The 24,259-nt window shown below is 35.7% G+C and overlaps 1 protein-coding gene across 2 annotated transcripts in view; it reads right to left on the bottom strand.

Moving 5' to 3' along the window:
• exoc4 (exocyst complex component 4) overlaps nucleotides 1-24,259 on the bottom strand; it is a 218,359-nt gene that overhangs the window by 128,559 nt on the left and 65,541 nt on the right. For both annotated transcript variants that reach the window (XM_015352427.2, XM_006633281.3), the window contains exon 10: nucleotides 3,793-3,889. In XM_015352427.2, coding sequence (XP_015207913.1) covers nucleotides 3,793-3,889 — 97 coding nt within the window. The remainder of the gene's footprint in view (nucleotides 1-3,792; nucleotides 3,890-24,259) is intronic.

Genomic DNA, 24,259 nt, shown 5'->3' with positions numbered 1-24,259 from the left:
CGAAATCCTTTTGGGTAACACTTCAGATTGAGTTCAAGTTTTACATCTCTTTTAATTTGAGGTTTTCCGTCTGAACAGCAATGTTGACTACATGTTATTTTGCGAGGTATTTCTTAGGTTTCCTCACTAGAGGTGGTGTCCTCTCTTCAGGGTGAAGGAAGTTCTAGCTTTTTTTTATTACTATCTGCTGGTAGAGACAAGTTCCCCTCTGTTCACAGGGTAGATGTGCACATCTGATCTCATTAACCAACACCTTCTTTCAAACAAATCGGCCTTGTCACAGCACTACAGATGTGCATTTCATTTTTTTTTTTGCTGCAGGCTGAAACTTTTAATTGTGCACTGATTTAATGAAGCATGGCTGATATTTATACAACAAAGATCCTAGAGGGCTTGACACCCAGTAACCAAACAGTGTTCAAATCTATCAAGATCACTGGCATTTCCACCTACATTTAAACCACTCTCTTCACAAACCCTCCAGGGAGCTCCAGCATATGCTCACAAACAGCCTTGTAATAAATACACTCTACTTTAAACTGCTCTCTAATCAACTAAGGAAATGCACAAAAAAATATATTATCCTGTTGTAGCAGCAACATCCCTTTCAAAATGCCAAATGGTTTAGGGCATAATGGGTTTGAATACCACTCAAATGTCAGTGAGGGCCACAAGTCAAACAAAATTACCACCTACCTGTGCAGATAGTCTTTGCTGCTCAAAGTACGAACAAACATGCTGATAGGTCAACAAAGAGAACAAGGAGCTACATATCGTCTTAAACAATTGTCTGCCTCAGAACCTTAACCCTTTTAAACCATTAGCATGCAGCTTTTAGAAAATGTTTTTTTTCTAAAGAACTTCCTGTATGGCAGGATGGCATAGTTTAGCCAGTAAGTCATGGGCTTAGGTTCCTGTGTTTTTCCCAGTTGCTCCACTTCGCTATATAAATGGAGACCAGAAATGCTGGGGGATGGGGAGGGTGGTCCAGCAGCCTGTCCAGGGGGGAGTCACGTGCTCTGTAGCCCATTTAATACCACAGAAACCAGGATAATCACTGGCCAACCCAGCCAAAGTCACCCAGATATGGAAATTACGTGCTACAGTGTGATGAAAAAGCAGGTACAGTACACCTCCTAAAGATTGCATGGCTTAACATATTTAGACATATCTGACCTTCACCTACTGAAGACCTTTTTAAATAAATAATGACAGAGTAGTGTGTTATTTGTCAAATAAGGTTAATTTATCTACTATTAGGACTTGTTGAGGACTAGGTGAAAGTAAAATATGTCTAAATATGTTAAACCACAAACCTTAAGGGGGTGTACTTTTTTACTACACTGTATAAGGTGAGACCCCACTGGGGGTGTATATTTTTTACTTTTCTGTGTGGCTAATAAAATAATTGAGTGGCACTGCTTCAAAAATCTCTAAATGGATTTCTATATGACTTCAGGAATTCATGAATTTTCATACATCTGTCAGAAAAACTTCAGTTACATTAATCTGTTCCTAGTCATAAGAAGCATATGCCTATGGGAAGTATTGATTAAAGCTTCGGCTGCAGACAGGACTCCAAATCACCTCTTAGACAAAGCCCTTGGCTTTGGTTATAAGTTAAAGCCAAAAACAAAATAAAGGTTATTAAACTAGTAAGACAGGTGAAATATACATAGCAAAATGCTTTTTCTTCTTCCAAGTTAACGGTGCCAATTTGTGATTGTATTTGAAAGTGTAAGTCACAAGGTGCCAAACAAACTCTTACACAGCTAACAACAAGAATTATAAACACCTGAGCCCTACTTTATGTCACCCTAGGCAATAAGGAAATAATTGTGCAGCTCTGAAAACAAAGAGGACTGTTTTCATTCCAAATTACAGGATTAAAAAAAACTGTGATTTGAAATACTAAATATAAGGCAGACTAATATTAATGGAAGCATAAATATAATAATAATTAATATAATTAATATAATAATTAGTCCCTAACCAGAGTTTGGTGGCTGCTGAAGATTAATTTTAGAGGCACCTGCAACCACTAAACCACATCTTTCAATAACACTTACTGTATTGGACTGATATTATTATATAATATCAGTATAGATATATAATGTATAATACTAATTGTACTGGGGTACAATGGGATGGGTATCTATGAGGATTTTCTGTATGCACACACTCAGACAACTGTTTTACTAGTTAAATCGTTTGAATAGCACTTTTCCTGCACATCCAGTTTGCACTAATTTCATTGTCATTTTATTAATTTATTTTAACTTACTTTACTTGCATGATAAATCCTTTATATTTACAATTAAAGTAAAGTTTCTGTTTTGGATGTTCGCTGGCTAAGTAGGTCTGCTAAGCAAATAATAAGCAAAGATAAAGAAGAGCTATCTTTAGAAGTGCACGCCTTTAACAATGAGTACTGGACTACAAAGTAACAGTAACAAACTGATTTAACAATTGGAAGGTGTTTGCTTTTTTGCAGAAACAAAAAGAGTCTTACAAAAGACAATCACTTCATAGCACAAACGGTGTTTAAATTAACGATTTGTTAGCTGCATTCTTCTCATAGACTTTCCAAAGTAATTATCTGGCAATACAGAAGTTACTCGTTTAACAAAGTAAAATTGTTTAATAAAGTAAACTTTAACTTGTTTAATAAAGTAAAAGGAATTAGTAAAAATCCTAAAACTTTCTACAGATTACAAACAAATTCATGTTTTGGTAAGAGATCCTGAAAACTAAAACCAGGTATTGACTGTTATCCAGCACACATATACAGAAACTTTCCTAGAGAGAAAGTCAATACTATATAAAGGTCTTCATGATCTCCAGATATGGAAAAACAATTTAATAGCTTTTATAGTAAAAAAAATACATTGCATTTCCAACACTGTTATTAAAAGATACTAAACACAGTCAAATATGCTCTCAAAAATAAGTGTCAATTCAACACTAAAATGAAAAATCAATTTAAAAAAGATCTGAAGAATAAAAAAAAAAATCAGATTACAGTTGATTTTATAATATCCAGCACCAGTTTAGATCACATTTTCATACCCCTGGCCACTATTCTTTATAATATTGAAAAAGTAGCATTGTCTCAATCGATAAAATGAATTGAAGAGACAAAAGAAAATTGTAGATGATAGCATGACACTATAGTGGAGGCTAGCCTTCACCGAGATTCTATGAAATTGCACACTGCCATCAGTACTTCAAAAGGTTTCTTAAACAGTTTGGTCTCTATTAGGTTTTTATCAATACCGTTTTTCAATTCTATCATATTCAAAACTTCCTATATTTGTCATTCATATTTATTCTCATCTAAGAACCTATGTGATCTAAAAAAGTTTTTACTTTCTGGTAATTTAAGTAATGAGGGCAATCTAGGGGTGATTGCAGAGGCATCTGTCTTTCCTTTAAAATGCAGTAATTTAACAGCAAAAGAGAAGCTGCATTTTTGAAAGCAGAACAGGGCTATGCCATCACCCAGTACTCAGTAGAAGCCTTCAAGGATGACTACATAAATTATGTCAAATCGGTATAATATGAATGCACTTCCTAATTCACTTTTAGTACAAAACATTTTCTCACGCATTGGAACATTCTCTTGTCAGAAAGAAACCTAGCAGAAAAAAACTTCAAGGTAACAAATCATTTTTTAAAGAAACACTTAGTTTAAAGTGATGGTTTAAGGAGCTTCCCAGATGTACAGTACTTTGTTAATGTTCTTTAAAAAAACATTCTTGACTGTTACAAAGAACACAGAAAATGTTTTACCTCAGCAACGGGTGGAAAATGACCGTAATGTTTCTTGCTCCTGGTTTGCAAACAAACTTTGTCTCTCCTCCTTCAATTAAGTTGTCATCAGCCCCTCCTAAAAACAGTTAAAAGGTACAGCTTAGAACATCGATATATACAACTCAAGAAAAAAACTGAATTAATAAAAAAATCTCCAGCATTCTATTGTATGAATATAACTTCTAAGCATTTCTTTTCCACATACATTAATTTTAAATATGCATCCTTTAAATACATTTCAAAAGCATAAAACCCTTAAATCTACAGTAAAGCACAAACATTCAATAAACATTTAGGAATACTCCCTCTTCGACCAGGTTTTCAATAATGAAATAAATATAGTTCCTTGAATTACCCCAGAAATTAAAGACACTGAGTATTAAATTTAAGATTCCGGAGATACAGATTTATTACATGTTAGAATAGCAGAAATGAGTTTTAGAAAATGACAATTAACTTTATTTTGGTTTGAATTCTTCCTTTGCTATTCACTTTATACAAGAAATAATATTCTAAATTCCCATCGAAGAACTTAAAAAATCTCTTAATCGAACCATAAGAACATGACACATAATTTATAAGTTTTCCAACAAATTGTTTTGTTTTCTAAGTAGAAATATTGTCTCCAAAAAAAAGAGGACATTACAAAGTTTGATTTAGAAGTGTTTGGGTATCATAACTTAAAAACTGTCCAGGCTTTCCCTGAATTAAAATGTGAACATTTTTTTTTTTGGCCCACCATTGCCACTCAGCTTGTAAGAAGTCATTTCCAGACGCTGTTGACAATGTTAATGACCTCAGCTGATGAACAAACCTGGCCAGTCGAAATCATTACAAAGACAGTCCTGCCCCTATAGTTTGTGCAAGTGAACCTGACACAAACTGGGTTAATAAGGAAATCATTGGCGTATAAATCACTGAGGCATAAAGTAGAAAATCAACTGTCGGACGTCTGTTTTCCTTATTACCTCAAGTCATCCTGAACTAATCAATATAATTGACAGAGAATGAATTCCACACTGTCAATAAAGGTTCCCAAAATGGCAAACTATGCACGCCTTGGTGCACCAATGAATATAAATAAAGATACTAGCACTCTGGCATTTCTACCATCTCAGTAGCAATGTTAATTTACTTTATATTATATTTTTGAAAAACTAACCATGTTATGTCTCAATGAATGAGCCTCTGTTACATTAAACAACAGTATCATACCTTTTGTTTAAATGCTACTTAGTAAAGTGTACTAAAAGACAGAATTCCATGGACTGGCTGAACTACAGAACATGGAATTCAGAACACAATGAAGTAAAATGTGTTTAAAACAAACACATAAATCTACCAAAGAAAAGTGAAACCTGTAAAATATCCAAGGTTCTGACTTTTTCATAACTCCAAGTTTAAGATTTTTTAAATAAAATATTAGGCACCCAAACTGGATAAAGTGGGATAAACACTTCAGCAGTGCCAACTGCATATCCTCAAACTAATAATGGGATATCACAGCCATTTTCTCATTAAAGTTGTTGTCAAAGGCAGTTTTAAGAGCAACATGTTTATAACCTTTTTCAACAAACAGGTCAGTAGTATTTTCAACATTGTGGTAGGATACAATATTTTGAGGCGTTCATTGAAAATTTTGTTATTGATACTAAGTGCAGATTACTCATAATGTAAAGGTACTTCATGAATTCTGCATTTAGGCCTCACACTATGGTTTGAAACAGTTGTTTTACTTCAGTCTTTTGGCTTGATAGTAAATCCACTGTCTTCTTCTCAGTAATACAGCTCATCCTGCAGCGCTAATAGGATTCCATATATTAACCTGGTCTTTTCATTCCCATCCTTTGGAGACATGTTCTAATAATTGTACAAAGATTTAATTTCCATGCAATCTCCTCCCTTGGTAATGCTAAGGGAAAATAATACAGGAAATTCTTAAAATAACTATGTCTGGAGGCAGCAGAGATTGCCACAAAATATCTACCTACCTAATTAGTACATCAAACAGAAGCCAGTTTGATTTCAATCTGTGTAAAGCTTGTAATTCTTATGAATTATTGTTGTTTCTCACCAGTGATTAGTGTGATGTGTCCAACCATTACAACTAGGAAAGAACTACGAAAGGGACGTAGTCTCCACATAAAAATGTTTTTCTTTTCTTGACAACAAAATAAACACATACAGTACATGATTAGACATACTGTACAGTATCATTGCATCAGTTTCAAAACCTGTTGTCATTTCTTCTGATTTAACTAAGGGAAGGTTTGGTTTGACTGTGTCGAGTTATATTGTATCATGGTGAAAAGCAAGAGCTCCACTGAGAACCTGTCTGCCTTGTGATTTTTTTTCTTTTACAGTTTCCTCTAACACAGAATAGATGACGCAGAATAAAATCAGCGACAAGGTGATTCTTCTTAATCAACTCTTGCTGTAGGCCTGGACTTTCTAATGATCATTATGTCACTTTTGCATCATAATTGTTGAGTTTGGTGAACACTCCATCATGTAACACACTGACATATTACTGAGTACTTCAAAGAACAGCCTTCTTGGCAAAAGAAAATTATGAATCCATAGTATGAAACCATAGAACGAGGTTATATACGAAACCTTGGTACATGGTTTACTGTACTCTTCTTTCTGTGCCTTTTTTAGCCCTCACGTTTAAAAGAACTGGGCAATCAGCATGTTCTCACATGGTCGTCATGTCTTATCATTCAGAAAGCTGTCTGAAGGATGCTAGCAAAGAGGGAATTGTAGACTCCATTACAGCAGGCAGTAGATGCAAAGAAGCAAAAAGGGTTAAATGCTCGTAAACCAAAACCACTCACATTTTAAAAAGCAAGTTACAGATTTACACTCTTACAAGATTTACAAGTCAAAAAGGTTGATTTTCAATGGAAGATTTATATGATGCTGACATTCAGCATTTATTTTTTATACTCAACTCCCTGTAATAAATGCATGAAATAAGAAAAGTACAGAGGGGTACAGGCACAATCAGTTTCCACAACCTTTTTGTTTCAACAAGCAATGCAATAAATATTTTGTACATATAAGTACAAAAACTGTTAATATGTTTGGGCAAGTATTCCTAAACAAAGTCAATATCGGTGCATATCCTCCGTTGACTTCTATTCTAACGTGCAAATGATTCTGAAGCACTGGATGAGCTGTCAGCAACTATCGTGTGTGAAGATATATATAACACCTTTAAACTGGAAAGAAAACTTTTTTTTTCTCAATCTCATCTCTAACCTTTTTTTCACATTGGAAAAAAAAGTTGTATTGGGGGAAAAAAAAGTGGCTTCTATAAAACCATTTTTATTTTGTGGATGAAATTCACTTTTGTGGAAACTGATTTCTGGCTGCTGAGTGGAAACAGAGCCTACACATCCAATTTTCTCATCTTGTTCCTGCCGTTCCTCTCTGCCAATTCAATTAAGACTCAATTACGACTTAAAAACAATACAGTGTGCTCACTGGCTATGTTCAAATTAGAAACTCTAGCTCCCTGCACTAATTCTGCAGGCACTCAAAGTACCTTAAACTTTAATACAAAGCACCTCTTCTCCTGAGAACACAGCTGACATTTAAGATGAAGTGTATCTATGGAGCAATGAAGTTCAAACGGTGATAACAAGCATGGTAATTGAAAACTCAGAGGATATTGGTCTAATCAAGAAAACAGTCAAAGCTTTAATCACATGCCTCCACTATGAACGGGGATTTGAAAATCCTGTTATTCAACAAGATGACCCTAATATTGGGATTAATCAAAGTCCCAAACAGCAGGAGAAGAGAACCTGTTTTTAATTAAAAAGAAGGAATAAAAATGCTTTTTCACTGAAACAGGTTTCACAAAGAAAAAACTTAAAATGATTTTCCAAGTTCCACAGGTATATAAGCCATGGGAAAGCCAAATATTAAAAATTAAGCATTTGTAAACAATACATGTTTAGAATTCGACTACCCTGTTAGTCTGAGACTCAGTCTCATTTATTGGCTCAAAATACAGATAGTAATTCTCTTACAGTTTAAGGTAATAGCACACAATAGCTTCATTTTCTTAATTTTGATTTTGAAGAAGTCAACATGTCTAAAATAATTACAATATGCATAAAGAAAACATGAGTGTTTTAGTATATGTATTAGAACATAAACCAAAATTATTTTTATTGAAATTCACTTAAAGACTTTGTTTAAAACTCTTGTCACAATGACACAAAAATGAAGTCACACTGAACATGAAAGGAAACACAGTAGCCTCTATATACGCATTTACACATACACATGACAATAACCATTTAGGGATACACAACAAAAAATCACCATTTTACTTCAATACCTTCCTGAGTGCATAATTGTATTTACATAGTGACCATAGAGGTTATAGAACAGGAACATGTAAGTCATTTGATTTTGTAATAATGCCAGATGCTCTGTTTTTTTGGTATTTCTGTTTAGTTAAAATTGCCAAAATAAGCTGAAAATCTGTATGAATAAATATTTAAAAATGTGATTTTATCAATTAAATAACACTAAAAGATACATCTTGACCTGCCTGAGTAATTAAGAGTAGTTGGAGGACTGGCTGAAAGAATGAAATCGCCATTTTCTCTGGGCCAAAGATTAGCTGAGGTAGGAGCAGAGAAAGTGATGGAGTTTTTTTAGTCACCAATAAATGACATTTTGGCCTTGAAAGAAATTACAGCACAAAACTGTTGGGAAACTCTTCAGCAGGCATTCTACTTATTGCTGTAATGTGCAAGCTGACCAATGGGTCAGTGCACGTGTAAAGATGAGAAAAAAAAATATCCTTCCGCACAAGAGCACAGTTGGTGCAGATTCAGGGTAAACTTAATGATCAGCTGCTTCTCGTGACCTGAATCTGACAGAACAACGTGCCAGTACTTTAAACAGGGGACAACTATGACTTCTTGGCTCTAGCAGTATAGAACATCCCCCCAGCAGTCCATCCAAAGGCTGATTAGATCTGAAAGACAATGGTACTGAATTTGTGCAATTAATGTGCAAGGAGGACAGACCCTACATTAAAAATATGCTTTCATTACATTAGAAACTTATCACAACTTATCCAAATATTTGATTAATTAGACCTGGGTACTGCCTCACTTTTGTATATCAGTATACTGTATGTAAGAACACTATACAGTATCAGGGCATATAAAACAATAGGTGTTTCTTGTCTTTGCTGTAAAAGGTACAAGACTCAAAATGAACTAACTCAGGAAAATATATTTAAGGGTGTCATTCCATTTACCAAAAATCCATTCTGTGCATTAAGTTTTAAATAATATATGTTTGGGAAAACTGTTTGCTTTTTTCTGTTTTAATATATTTCACAATATATACACCAATATCCAAAGTTAAAATAATCTGAAAAATGTTCCTTAAAATAATATCCTAGTCCACTAGGAATATGAATGCAGTCAAACCTCAGTATTCATGAGGATTAGATACCTGGAATAGCGATTTCACAGATGCAGGACATAATACCTTATGGGGAAAAGAGTGTAGGTTCTGTGGCTGATGAAAAAAGCATTTCCTTAGTCATATTTTTGTTATAACTATTTCAGAAATGATGTTAGCATTTACTGGTGGGGGTTTTTAATGAAAATTAATACTGAATATATAAAGTAGTATTTTCCCCCCTTTAGTTAATGCTACATGTGCAAACGTATGAATTAGATCATGGTTATGGCATTATAGCTTACCTTATATTAGAGATGTTTTTTTTTTAGCAGAGTGCATTTTCTTTACTTTTCACATTCTGTTCTTATTACTTTTAGAAAAAGCAACACCACCCTGCTGTAATAAAGAATATTAAGCATAGAAATTACAGACAAGAAAGTAAATTAAGTGTACTCTCTTCCTCTCCCACTCAACAAGCTCACCCTCCTACTCCTATGGTTTAGCTAATTCTCTTTCTTCTAATTTATTTTTTATTATTTTTCCACAAAACATGCAAGAACTAAGAGTGTGCTAACTAAGGGAACCATGGATGTCGTTTGTTTGTTATTTAACGTTTCTTTCATTTCTCAGCACAACACACGCATACAGACATTACTAAACACACCTAATGCATAACCCATGATGCACTTCTATAGTACAGTACATAAACTTGCCGACTCTTTGTTAAACCTAAGCTGTGCCTTTACTACAGAAACCAATACAGGTTAGGCAAAGTAGATCCTCAAGATGAAGCTCCACAACAAGGGTGCCCTCATTTCACCCTACTGCGCAACACAAGATTGACCACAGAAAACGTGCAGAACTCAGTATTAAGGTTTTACTACATAAAGTAACTCAGATGATAGCCAATATTGAAATTAACCCTGCTAATATTTATTCCTTTTCGAAATATTTTAAGAATTTTCAATGTAGCAAATTAAGGTCACATCAACTATCTGTTTTTTTCTCCCCAAATAATCAAATCAGAACATATACATGAAAAATATTTAATTCCCAAGGATATTCCTGCTTTTTAAATTCCCAAAGTGAATGGTAGAAGCACATTTTAAACAAAAGGAATCCGCTAAAATTTGTTTACTAATACCAGCCACTGTTTCTTTTACAAAGCATTTACTATCGTGGTCTTCAGACAGCTACTGCAGAGTGACTTCATCATTATTCATTACCATAAAGCACAATCGTCTATCCATTTAAAGCTCATAAAGAGTCAACACTACACAGTAACCTATTGAAACGTTCTGACATGAAATCCAGAACGAAACAGTCAATGTCACTGGAGCTGCACTGTACAGAGAAAGCAAGCCGTCCACTGATTTGCAAAAATCAGCAGGCACTTCATGTGGACAATCTACAGCCAGCCTAAATAAGAGTGAACACCACAGCAAATGAAATGGGTTGAGTACAGTTTGCAATAAAGCAAGGGTTTTTGCTGTCCCATGGTGTGAGAGTAGAAGAAAATCGTCTCTGTAGCAGTGGATAATCCCAGATTATCTTGACTCATGCATTATTTTTACATGGATACCACACTGGGAAATGATCAGCCCGTAAATAGGTTCCACCTATTATACAGGCAAATCCTCAACAAATAATTTAGCTAGGGTGTGATTTTGTGAAATTGCATTAAGCACACTTTTTTTTTTTAATTTGGTGTGCGGGTTTGTAATACATTCAGTTTCAGACACTTGTATTTGATATGTGACCTGGCATAGCAATGATGCAAGGATTACCAATGTAATACAGGGATACAGGCATGCACCCTGGAATGCAGAAGAAATTACTTGATCAATAATAATAAAGATGATGATGAGAGAAGAATAAGGAATCATAAAAAATCTGGGTAGATATACAGTACAGTGTATCAATGTTTTTAAGGATTGCTAGGAAACAATTTTTATTGTTTTCAGTTCACTTGTGTGCTTCTCTTCCATGAGGTCAAGAAGAACTCCCCAGAAAATTCTGTTTGTTTATCCTTAGAAAAAAGTAGAGTCATTTCAAGAGTTAACCAGTCAGTATGCCTGTTCCAGAGTATTTTCTTCTGAAAAACATGAAGGTCGACAGGTTAGTGAAATTGTCATAATGAGAAAGGGGGAACAAAACAAAGCTGCTGGAAGCCCAGGGAGAGAGCTGATGAACGACAGCTTCCAACACTAATAAGATCAGGTACATTTAATAATTCATGAATTCGGGCCTGTTAGAACTCCTGCACACTGTCTGCTCATCTGATTGGCTCATAATGAGCTCCTCATGTTATTAAAATGAATTAGGACTATATCCATTTTGGTCAGGGGAAGTGAACTGAGAAAAAAGTGATGACTCAGGTAACCCATACTTGAAAATGAAGATATTCATTTCCAGATGCATTAATAATTTAAGTGCTATGTGTTACACCAGGAATCCATAGTAGCTCCAAGTACACTCAAAGTCTTACATTCCTGAAACCTTCAGTCAGTGAGTTTAAAATGTCTTGCTTTACTCCATCATATGAAGGAAAATCTCGGCAACTACTCTTAACTGCAAGAAATGGTTTTGCTTTAGAACTATCAATCAAAAAAGACTAAAAACACAACCCATGGCATTTCATCCATTATTTCAACGGTTGTGTTTTAGATCTCTATCTAAAGATGTCACTTAAGAACCCAAGAAAGGTTCTTAATTTTAAACAGACTGCCTCAAAAAACATCAATCTGACGTGTTAATGGTTCTAAACTGTCTGTATCAGAAGAAAGGAGGCCATCTGGCCCATGTAGCCTGATTGACAGTAAGTTGCCAACTAATCCAAGGATCTCATTCACCCATTTCTTGAAAGAAGGTTGGTATCAGTTTCAACGACATGGCTGTGCAGGATGTTCCATACTTCTACAATCCTTTGGGTAAAGAAGTGCCTCCTGCTTTCAGTTTAAAAATCATGGTTCGTGTTCATTCAGAAGAAATCCTCTGGGTCAACTTTGTCATTGCCCTTGTGTACTTCGAGCAGGTCACCTTTTGATCTTTCCTGCTCAAGAGCAAAAAGGAGGAGATCCTTTAGTCTGTCAGTATAGAACGTTCCCTTAACCAAAAAGTTAAGCGCTGTGTGATCTCTGAACAATCACTATTTCCATAATTTTCCACTCCTGCCTGAAACTCAAACAGAAAACTTCTTTCAAAACAGAAGCCAGGACCAGAAGAATTTTCCTACAGCGGACCCAAAGGTCTTGGAACCATTGAAGCTGATATTGATGGAGTAAGACTGGAATACATATCTGGGAGTTTGTTGCTATCAAGATCATGAACTTCTGCATCAACCCCATTCAGGAAATCTGAATCAATCCTTTTGAGAAGAGTCTCCTTCACAATCACACTCCTACAGGGGTCACAAATAGACCGAGATCAGCCTGTGCCAACAAGACTGTCTTTCAAGACAACCCAGTCCCTAACTAAACCAAAGCATGAAAACAAAGTCTGGTAAATTGATCTACAATTTGGGCAGAATCAAAATTCATATAATTTACAGACAACCTCATAGTGCAGATGGCTTTCTTAGGCCTGCTACATGAGGCGGGGTTGTCTGAGAAGACATACTTTTCAACACTTTCTAAAGAGTGCGAAATGTTTGCTTTTCACGAGCTTTAGACAACCCGGTCCTCAGGCAGGTGTGCATAACTGTGATATATGACGGAAAAATTAACCTGCTGAAAACGTCCTGTATATACAAGTACACAGATTTGTAGCATTGGATGTGGTAATGACGACAATCAGGACATGCACAGGACATGTATACAGGAGCCACAAATAATAAGCTTTTCTAGCTACAGGATTTATGTAATTCAAACACATTATTCCAAAAACAAAATACTTGTATGTTCTAGAGTGACAACCTTCAGTCAACCTCAGGCAAATTTACATTAATGTGTCATATGAGGTAAAAATGAACCTGCTGGAATGATGCTATATATATGTAATTGGTATGAGAAACCTTTGCTTTTTATAGAAAACAATTCCATGTTTTCATGCCTCTAGACTGGTCATCAAGGATAACTGTTCAAAATACCCTATGGTAGTTACCCTATCCTGCAGTTCATTAGTAATATGTCTACCTGAAAGCTGTGAATCATGTAAAAAAAAACATACCCAGAGGTACTTATATGTACTTTTAGATAACTTGGGTTTTGTGCTTCACCCACTTTGATGTCCCCACATCTGCATTTAACCATGCTTACGGAGTATGGCCTTCAGCTTCAACCTGTCACACATTCTTGAGTCTTCACTCATTACGGCTTGCTCGTGTGGCACTTTCTGATTGGCTGCTCGAAAATTGGAGTGTACTATGTAAGTGCTCAATAGCACATTTCACTTTTTTATATGAGAGAAGTGATTCTTTCACAAGGCTTTTATTTGCCTTTGATTTAATCATATAAAACATTCATCATTTTCTTACAGCTTTAACCACTAAAGGGCCGTGGGTGAGTTAGACCTTTATATCAGTAAGCAACGGGTGCAAAGCAGGATACACCCCAGACAGGACGAAAGTCTGTTGTAAGGCACTCATAGACACAGATACAAACACACACTCCGCCAGGGCTGTTATTTCCAGAAGTCAATTAATCTCACTTCCGTTCATACCAACAGCACCCTCCATATAGCACCAATATTTACCAGAATAAAGAAATAAACACTCACGTACAGACAAATGAAATCTAAATCCAAAAGACTCTGACTGATTTAACATTCTAGAAAAATCCCCTGGACACCCAGCTATACAGACAACAAGTGGGCAAGGTGGGCTCCATTTGATTTTCTTTCTCTATACTCTGGGTACCTAGAGAATAGCTTGGTACTCTTATTAGCTGAATAAAACAAGGGAAGCTAATATTCCTCTTCTCACCTGTTCACGACAACTTGGCACAGCTACGGAGTGATATGGCATCGTTTCAGATACTGTACATAGCTGCCATAACATTTCAAACAAGCTACCCGTTGACAAAGACAGTTGACTAGAAATTATGTTAATTATTTTACAATCAGAGATGTATATATGCTCCCAGTGAAGAACATTATAAAATGCCCAACAAACCTCAACGGAATATTCAATAAAGGAAAGATCCAAATCTTAAACAGCTAACATTCTGTGTTGGTAAATATTACCAAACACAGTCTATTTTTTATTAGAAATCTTTCTGCTATTGAATGTGTTACATTTAGAATATCTTATTGCATTACTGCCAAACCAAAAAAAAGATGCCACAAATCGGAACCCTCCTTTTACCTCTACGCTACATCCATTCATTTGTGGTGCTCAGTGAATCTCCTTTTCAAGAGCAGACTTTGCAAGGCCTATCAAAAAGAAGACATACAATTCAACCCAGCTCCTTTTGAGAGAGTAGGAAATTTACAAAAAGTACTCAAAACTTTTCTCTTAATTAGTCAGATTCAGGATAAGGAATGAATCTTCTAAAGAATTAGAGCACTCTGGTGTCTTTGTCATATGATAGCTGTTCTTTAAAAGTCTTGGGTAGGTGACAAGTCACAAAGTCTTACTTTTCAAAATCTTAATAAAACATAGACCATAAAGAAAACATTCAAGTCCAATCAAACTTACACAGGAAAACTGGCCCAGAACAATCTGTTCACCGACAGCATCACTGACTAAATCAACATGCTGATGTTATATAATGCATAAAGCTCATCTTTCATCTTTTAAAAACTGGGAAAAAGAAAATGGTGATTAGAATACAAGATGAGCCCAATAAACTACCAATATGATAACATCATATGAATTGCTGTAATTGTTTTTTTTATTATTATTTTATTTTAGGGGCCCTTACATTACTTGTATGGTACAAGCATATCTGAGTTAGGGTTAGGAAGTCAGAGATAATTACAGTATGCTTGTTTGTAATTTGTAAAAACAAATTGTTTTAGAATTGCAGTTTTCATTGTTTTGGGTTTTTAAAACCATCTGCATTACATCTGATGATATCCTGAAAAGGACTGCGTGTCTGACATCAAACCATCTCCTTTCTGGAAATTAAATAGTTTGATCGCCATATGTTTCACAAAGAACAAAAACAACTATGGCACAGGTGGATTAGCAGGGGTTAATATATTGTGATTAGACCCCATGTGGAGCTGTCCTGTCCCATCAAAAGCCAACTGATGAGCTGTGATCCTGCCAAGCTAAGAGCTGTGATTTTCATCCACTTTACTAATCAGAGAGAGCAGATTAAAGGTAAATATGGCATTGACAAGAGAGATGACAGCTCTTAGCTGATTGAAATTAGTAAAGGTTGTACAATATTCACTTTCCAAGTTCCAAGACAGCAATTAAGAGTCTGGAATTTAAGCCATCCTTGAGCAATCATTATAACAATGTTTAGAGAGAGACAATTATACTGACCTCATAAAAAAATCCAAGCATTTTTTTTAAAATACACAGTTGTTAACCATTTGTACAGTGGCTATCAAAACCATTCACTCCCCTTGGACTTTGTCACATTTACAACGCAATAATATGAAATCATAAGGTATCTGAGTGGGATTTTTTGCCATTGATCGACACAAAACACTGTCTAATGTCAAAGTGAAAACAACTTCTACAGATCCTCCTAAATTAATTATGTACAGCAGTGCACTGCTATACTTGGGTACTTTCAGCAGATAAAAACATGCAGTCTCAGTGGCTTACATAACAGTCATTTGCCAATAAAACACTGTTTAGAATGTGTGCCCTACACTGGGGTCCCATCCTGGGTGTACCCTTCTTGTGCCCACTGCTTGCCAGGTTAAGTTCCGACTTCCCCGTGACTCTGAACTGGAAGACGTGATAAGAAAATGGATGGGTGTTACATACAGTATCATTCAGACTGCAATTGTCTGCACAACATGAAGGATATAAGGTATATTTTGATTTTATTTAAATCACGTATTCTGACAAGACAGTTCAGAAAACAAATTACCTTCGCTACCAACACAAAAATGTTAAAGAATCTTAAGTACAAATTCATCAATACGTACTAGTACATTTTAGAAAAGCAAAGGTTTTCATAATTACTAATTATGGGAATCTAACTGATCATGAGTTTGACTTTATCATGACAGATTCAGATACAGTTTGCAGTAAATGATAGAATTAATGTCTTCTTTTTATCATTTTTATCAAAGAATGACAAAGCATTTGTGGAGAAATGCATGATTAAGAGTCTGTGTGTGTACAAGGGCGGCCTCTGGATAGATGTAAAGATCACAGGTTAACTGGTTTTAATCGTAATGCAACCACAACAATGCCACAGCTTAATGAAAGAGAGATGGAAAGCACTCTGGGAATGACACAGACAGAAACGCAGCAGTGAGAGGTCAATGGGGCACCTGGGTTTCGTCCGCTTACCATCTCTTGACTTCAGCAACCGCTTGAAACGAATAGGCAGAGAACGTTACCAACTCAGACATGATCCGATTCATGTAACAACCCAGTGATAAGATCATCAAATTTGAGGGACTGCTTAAACCATTTAGAAAAGTTCGGCATCATGAGAAAGATCCATAAGCCCAGTAACAATCATCACAACATCATGTACAGTACATAGGGCTTGAATGCCCTGCATAACCGATAAACATGTTATTTCAAAATGTTTTATCACAAATGTGTTTTGAATGTTGAAATGATGAGACAGTAGGAAAAAAAAACATCACTGTAGGTTAATATGTTCAGTCAAAGTGGAGTTGGTTTTCAGTATACACTAATATTCCTTGATGTTACAAAACAAGCAGTCCTAACATGAAGGTTATATGCATTATGCAACACTGCAGGAAAAACAAATAACAGTTCAGAATACAATAACATAGCGTGGCCTTGTGCATCAAGCAGAAGGCAAACAGACACATTCAAATAGTGCACAAGTGCTATTAATACGAGACAGTTTCACTGCACTGGGATGTTGTGATTAAACTGCCTAAGGCAGGAGGTTCAGGGGTGATCAAACAAGTAATGAAAAAATATATCAAACTTACAAAAAGTGTCTGTCTAATTAGTGCTCTCGTGCAAGGACAAAAATCATGTTACAACTATTGTAAATGACTATTGCCTTCAATTGTAAATGACTATAGACTATTGACTACTGAAGAATCCAGATACAATGGGTAACACTTGGCTATTGTCAACATTTCCTCCTCTCGGGAGCTTCAAAGCAAGGAGATGTTTCCTGAGATGAAGGGGTCAAAGGTAATCAAAGCAACTGTTAAGTTTACCATGGTTTACCTTAATTAAGTTCTAGGTAAACGATTAAATATCAACCAACTGTCCAGGAAAACAGCATAAAAAGAAAGAAAAGAGAGAAAGAGAAGACAGAAGAACACTGACAGAGACAAAGGAAGACAGAAGGACACAGCTCCTTGCCTAGATTTTCCGGAGAGTCCAGACAGGAGATAAGTATTTGACACTTGTTAAGAAAGCTTGCTATTCTGATGTTTTTAGGAAACTCTGATTTCCTGTATAGCGAATCCTTCTGTTAAAAACAGCCTCTCTTAGTTTGTGGGTGTATTTTTAGAATACAGAGATTCCCGTTCACATGTAGCATCCAAGTTTACAAAGAGAAAATTTTAACCGGTTGTATTCTGTTTGTTTTAGAATGTAGCTTCCTCCCATTTCAGCCTTTGTAAGTATCATATAAGAGTTGGGTAGGTTGACAAGATATAGGTCTCTAAAATGGCTTGTAAATTTGTAAAAGGTCTTACATGTATATTGTACATTTATACTGTAAAGGAACAAGTAATAGGTCTATTCCATGCTAGAAAAAAGGAGAAAGAAAACACGTTTCGGCCGTGGAGCCTTCTTCAGGTGTGAGAAAGACAGGGCAGTAAGCAAAGGCTTACTGTACACCATGAGTGCTGGGTTAATTACGCTAGATTTCTTCCCTGGCTCCTTTTGATGGACAGGTAAATCTTCATTCAAACAACAGGTGAGTCAAGGTCTGTTATCCAACAAACAGGTAGGACTAATACAACAAAAAACAATATTCAATACAGATAAAACAAAAGACTTAAAGCCCTTACTTTTCATATTTTCTAAAATGACAAAGATGAAACGCTTAATTAAAAATAAATCTGAGGGACTAAAAGATCTCATCAGAGGTCATGCAAAGATATTAAAATGAGCATCTATGATGAGGGGCTGTTGAATATGTCAGAAAATTTTATTTCATGAACAGTAACAAGTAGTACTATTAAGTGTAGCTATACTAAATATGTGTTTGCGAGCTTGTTCATTATGCCCAACAAATATGAATCAGAGAAACAACCATCCCATCCACCAGATATGAAGAAAAAAGGTCAAATACTGATGAACTGTCAATTACTGTACTGAAAAAATCTCACTGAAATATAAAATAAACTTCTGTACTTCTGTACAGATACTTCTGTAAAGTATCCTACTTTAAGACTTAATCACTTGCTTCAACATAAATATGGTATCATTCAGATTTGTCATTCATTTACATTTCTGATAAATACAAAATCTGTTATAATTTCGTTCAACAAAAAAAAGTCATAATCTAATATCTAGAATAACATAATTATTCTGTTACCACACAGGGGAACTTAAAATCACATAAGAACACTTATCAATCTGTAAGGATAAAAATGTTTAAGAGTCAAAGAATACTGCACTTTCAGAATTATTCTATTTCCTTTCTTGTGCAATGGGATATTTGGCAGCAAACAAAACCCCACAAACCACAGAGGTAGCACTGTTGATTTTTAATAAATATTAAATTAATCTCTCTCCCAACAATTCTCTTCAACACATGACATTCTATACACCGAGATATGCCTGACTCATTTGTAGGCTGAATAAAACAGCAGTTAAAATGAACTTAACTGAAGTTTCTTCCGAGAATAAACGGCCTTACAAATTCACACCCCGGAGAGTTAGTGGCATCCCACTTATTTAATTTACTCAAAATGAGTTGTTTGGGGACTAAAAAAAAATAAAACAGTGAGAATAAGCATTAACAGGCAACATGAGTTCAAGTTTATTGTCATTATACTCATATACATGTGTATGGTATAACGAAATGCTATTTAGCTAGCTCTCAGATGATAAATAGTACAAAAAAACAACAATACAATTGTATAATAAAAGAAAGACAGAGACAACAGGCAGTGTGCAAAACGACAAAAAGCAACAGGTTATGTGTAAAACAACATCAGATGTGCAAAAACATGCATCAACAGAATGAAATAAAGGATAGAAAATTATGGGGAGTGAGTTTTTTGTCATGTAAGGTAGAGGTAGATTTCAATGTGTGTTTGAGTTTTTGGTAAGAAAGAAGGCACTGTGAGGTTTAGATCATAGGTGAGAGAGGCTGGGAGTTTAATAGTTTGATAGTGCGGTGGTAAAAACTGTCTCTGAGTCTGGTAGTCCGGGCCCGAATGCTCTGGTACCATTATCCAGATGGTAGAGGGTCATACAGTCTGTAGCTGGGGTGTGTGGGGTCTTTGATGATGCTTAGAGCTTTCCTCAAGCACCGTCTGTCATAAATGTCCTGGAGGGCAACCCCAGTGATGGACTGGGCAGTTTTCACCACCCGCTGTAGGGCTTTGCGGTCAGCAGTACTGCAGTTGTCATACCACACTGTGATGCAACCTGTCAGTGTGCTTTCTGTAGTGCATCTGTAAAAGTTAGTGAGGATCCGGGGACATATCTTAGCCTTCTTCAACATGAATGAAGAAGACTGTCATTCCTTAATTAAAAGCGTTCGTAACTATATAATCCTAAGTCACAAAACAATGAATTGCCTATTTTTGTAATATTCAAGGATCTCAATATAATATTTTATTCTGAATAATACTGGAATTCATATTTTGCTTTCCTCAGAGGAACCTAGATACTTTAACTTGACATTACATACACACAGATTGACTGTTTTTTTAGGCTGAATAGAACTTTGCAAAAGCTCTGTACACTACTAATGTTCCCTTATATTAACAGTGCACAAAGCTTGGGTATGGTATTAGATGATTACGCAAAACAAAACCCGAAGTGTAAGCACAGATTAGAAGCTTCAATGATCAATTCTACGGTGTGTTTTCTTTTGAAAAGTCACTCATGCAATGTGCCCACCTGTATTCTGATTAGTCTTCTATAAATAATCTGAACAATCTTAGTTTTATTTGACAAAAACAAATTATGAATATATTAAAACTGCGACAAAACAATTTTAACTACAATGGCTCTTAAAGCATTTGCCAGCCATGCTGATATTCATAAACACCGTGTGAGATCCTATATTGGAAATATTTCTCATGTCAATCTTTCTTACATACCTCAATGACAGACACTTTGGCAGCTTTTATGAGAACAACACTTCCTCTCAATCAATGACAGACAATTGTTTTGTTTTTTTTTTACATCGTACGTTTCTCTCCCCCCTTTCCCCACCACCTGCCCAGTCAATCTTCTATACCTAGCACATCCTTTTGAATCTACCTAGAAAAGAATTCCACACACACCCACAACACAATCAAGAGCAGACAGATGCCATAACACTGAGTTCTTCCAATGTTTTTTAAAGGCTACAGGATTCCTGCACACGATCAAAAGAATGGTACTTGATTGGTGTCAGTCTTAAAGGTCGAATGAAATCAGAATTGCACCTTCCCCTGCATGTCCTTCATACATGACAACCTTTAAAAGTCAATTTTACTCTGACTGGGCACATTCATGTTGCCTCCATAGACATTATTCATACCCCCGATGAAACAGAAACAAGAGCATCATATAACAGAGTTAGACTGGAATATGTATCTTGCTTAGAACAATTCTTAAACGTGTTGCAATGCTGTACTGAATGTACTGTATTCTGAATAGTGTAATAGCACTGCACAGAGCAAAGTCATTTTTAAAAATAATACTTACCTACACTTGAATTCCAGTAACATTAGGATCACATTTATTCATACTGTACCACTAAGCTTTACTTATACCATACACAACAAAATCAAATCATACAAAAACATTTTGGTTTTTAAGAGGTGTAATGGAGTCATCCATAGACGACACTGAGAATTTCCTGTTTTTCTCGGGTGCAAAAGGAGGTGTCAAACAGAAGACGTGCAGGGGACGCATGCACCGTGGTTATGTCATTGACGTTCACAAGATGAAGGCTGTCTAGTAAAGAATCCACAAAAAGCTGCATCATTAAGAAATTTAAGGGTACGGGAATAGAGGTTATCATGCTAGGAGAAGGACAAAAGTATATCTTGCCATTATGGGTTGTGAGACAAATGATTTGAGAGGTAGGAGTAAATTCCAAAGGCAACAGCCGGAGATCTCCAACACCATGTGACATCTTCACGATACAGTATAAAGTGTTGAAAACTATCATTCACTGTCGTCTGCAAGAATGGGCCATTCATAGCCAGGGTGCAAGGAAGAAGCCCGCTTTAAGGGCAAACTACAAAAAGAAGCGACTGCAATTTGCCAGACTACCTCTCACTGACAATTGGGACCATGTCTAATGATGAAACTATAACCAACATTTTTACACATATTCATCAGCATTATTATTGTTGTGGTTGTTGGTGAAGTAAAAAAGGTGAAGCTCACATTGAGAAAATGCTTATGCTCAATATGAAATAGAGTGAGTGAGAATTTGATGTTTTGGTGTTGTATCTATAGATCCTGGAGGCCCAATTAAGACATGATGAATCATGAACACCAGCAAGTACCAGGACATTCTGGCCAAACATCTGGTTCTCTCTGTGAAGAAGCTTAAGCTTGTCCACAAATGGACATTCCAGAATGACAATGAATAAATAAATGAATAAATGCATAAAACAATAAAATAAAATAAAAGTTTATGACTGGTTATCTCAATCTCCACCTCTCAATACAATCAAACATTTGTGGTTCTGAATCAAAGACCATTCAGAATCAGAAACCAAAGGCTGTGAAGGACCTGAATGTGGAGGAATGTTCAAAAATTCCCCTCAGAAGTTCTGGAAACTCACAGCACACAACCCAAGGTATGTTGTTGGTAATACCTGCCCAACAAGTATGTACAAAATATTTTAGCTGCGGGGTATGAATACATCTTTCTGGACTTAAATTATTAATGAGAAAAACAAAATTGTTCTGCATAATGCTATAAGAATAGATTATAACTATTTTTTTCAGCAGGACACTTTTTAATTGTCAGTGAACAGCACAGAAACACACCATATAAGATCACATTAAGAGCACAGAGGGAACAACAAGAAGAGGAGAGAAGAGAGAGTAGCCTGGAGGAATTGAAACTTGAAGTTGTGCCAGGCGAGAGCTCCTACTTCACAATCATCCTAACCAAACCTAACTGGAGCTAAGTATCTAAAGAGAGTGATATTTTGTGTTTTTTGGGAACTTGGGTTTCCTGGGTAAAAGATACCTCAGTTAGAAACATCTTTTCTGCATAGGGTGCATTTTTATGGATAGGTATACAGGCTCCCATTTATTTTGAGCCATCCGGTGTGCAGAGAGAAAGATTGAGCTACATTGCAGTGCATTGCATTTATTCAGAAGGCAACTTATCTCTTAAGGCCTCTGTAGGCATTGTTTTTTTAAGAAGTTCAAGTAGGTAGCTGCGTCAGCATGCGTAGGCTGCAAAGGAACAGCTACCGTGAGCACACCTGAAGAAGGCTCCACAGCTGAAATGTTATGTTTCCTTTCTTTTCTTTACAGCATGGAATAAACTTGTTACCTGTTCCATTGTTTTTAAGAGTTTAATGCTTAGTAGCAGTCTGGGATTTTCTGGGTGATTAGAATATAAGGCCTCTGAAACCCCTTGTTTGTCCATGGTGTAGACACATTAACATGTGTCTTCACATGCCTCTAAGTATACCAATCGCTCAGGTATGTTCTGGAGAAATCACTCACAAGTTGGGGTTTATGTATAATTACTTCACTTATTGACTAAAACACTCAGTCAATTCCTGATTTTCAGCATTGTCGTAACATCCCATTTGTAACAATATTTTTGCCTGCGACATGTCATTTCAGAACTTTGACCTATAACTCCCATTTAGCCCAAGCTGAATTTACTGGGTGTAAATTCAGCAATGAAGAAAAGTGGCTTAGCTTCAAATGTGCACCTGGTTCAATATTTCAAATAACTTAATATTATGATATAATGGTATAATATTATACCTCTTTATGTACCATCACATAAACAATTTTAATATATTTTAAAACAGGCAGGTGTAGACTAGACCAGATGGTTATTTTTTTTTAATTCTCTTTAGACTTGTGTTTGCATACTAAAAATAAATGTGTGTCCTCACTTTCATTTTTTCAGTTCTATGATTCTTCTTTCTCCTCCTTTAGGGGACTGAGATAAATGGCATTTTAAATCCATATGGAAAAGGAAGCATCTGTGTATTGAATTATCCATTCTACAGCACATAAGACAAGTGGAAGTCTTAGATCTTGAGATACCAAACTTAACTTTTTTTTCTACTTCTGTGATTTGTGAGCACTGTCTGGTTCAGTCCTAATACCTCCATATCATAGCATTACTGCACTTAAACATATACATGACCAATTTATTTTAGCTTTCCCTTGAGAGATTGTGCATTGTGCTTTGCCCCCATACTGAACAATTAATTACAATATGGAATTTGGTGGAAAGACATGATATTCCACTCTCCTAATCTGCATAATCATAAAATCACTTGCGATTTTCCCTTTTTCACTTTGGAATAATAAATGGATTCACATTCTAGCAGATATCTTGAAGCATGTAGCTAATCTTTGTAGCTAAAAGTGTTGTATAAATGCCATTATCAATTGTTATATTAGAGTCTGCTGCATCTGAAACTGCCAAATGTTCATTGCACACAATCAAATTCCAGAATAGCATGCAAAAAGGTTATGTGTATCATGCACAAGAGGTAGTACAGACAGTATAGATTTTTTTTTTAATCTGAATATTTTGCCATA

Source organism: Lepisosteus oculatus, chromosome 7 (assembly GCF_040954835.1).
Source record: "Lepisosteus oculatus isolate fLepOcu1 chromosome 7, fLepOcu1.hap2, whole genome shotgun sequence".
Classification (NCBI taxonomy): domain Eukaryota; kingdom Metazoa; phylum Chordata; class Actinopteri; order Semionotiformes; family Lepisosteidae; genus Lepisosteus; species Lepisosteus oculatus.
Note: the sequence above shows the minus strand (reverse complement) of the source record. Positions and strands in the feature narration are given on the sequence as shown.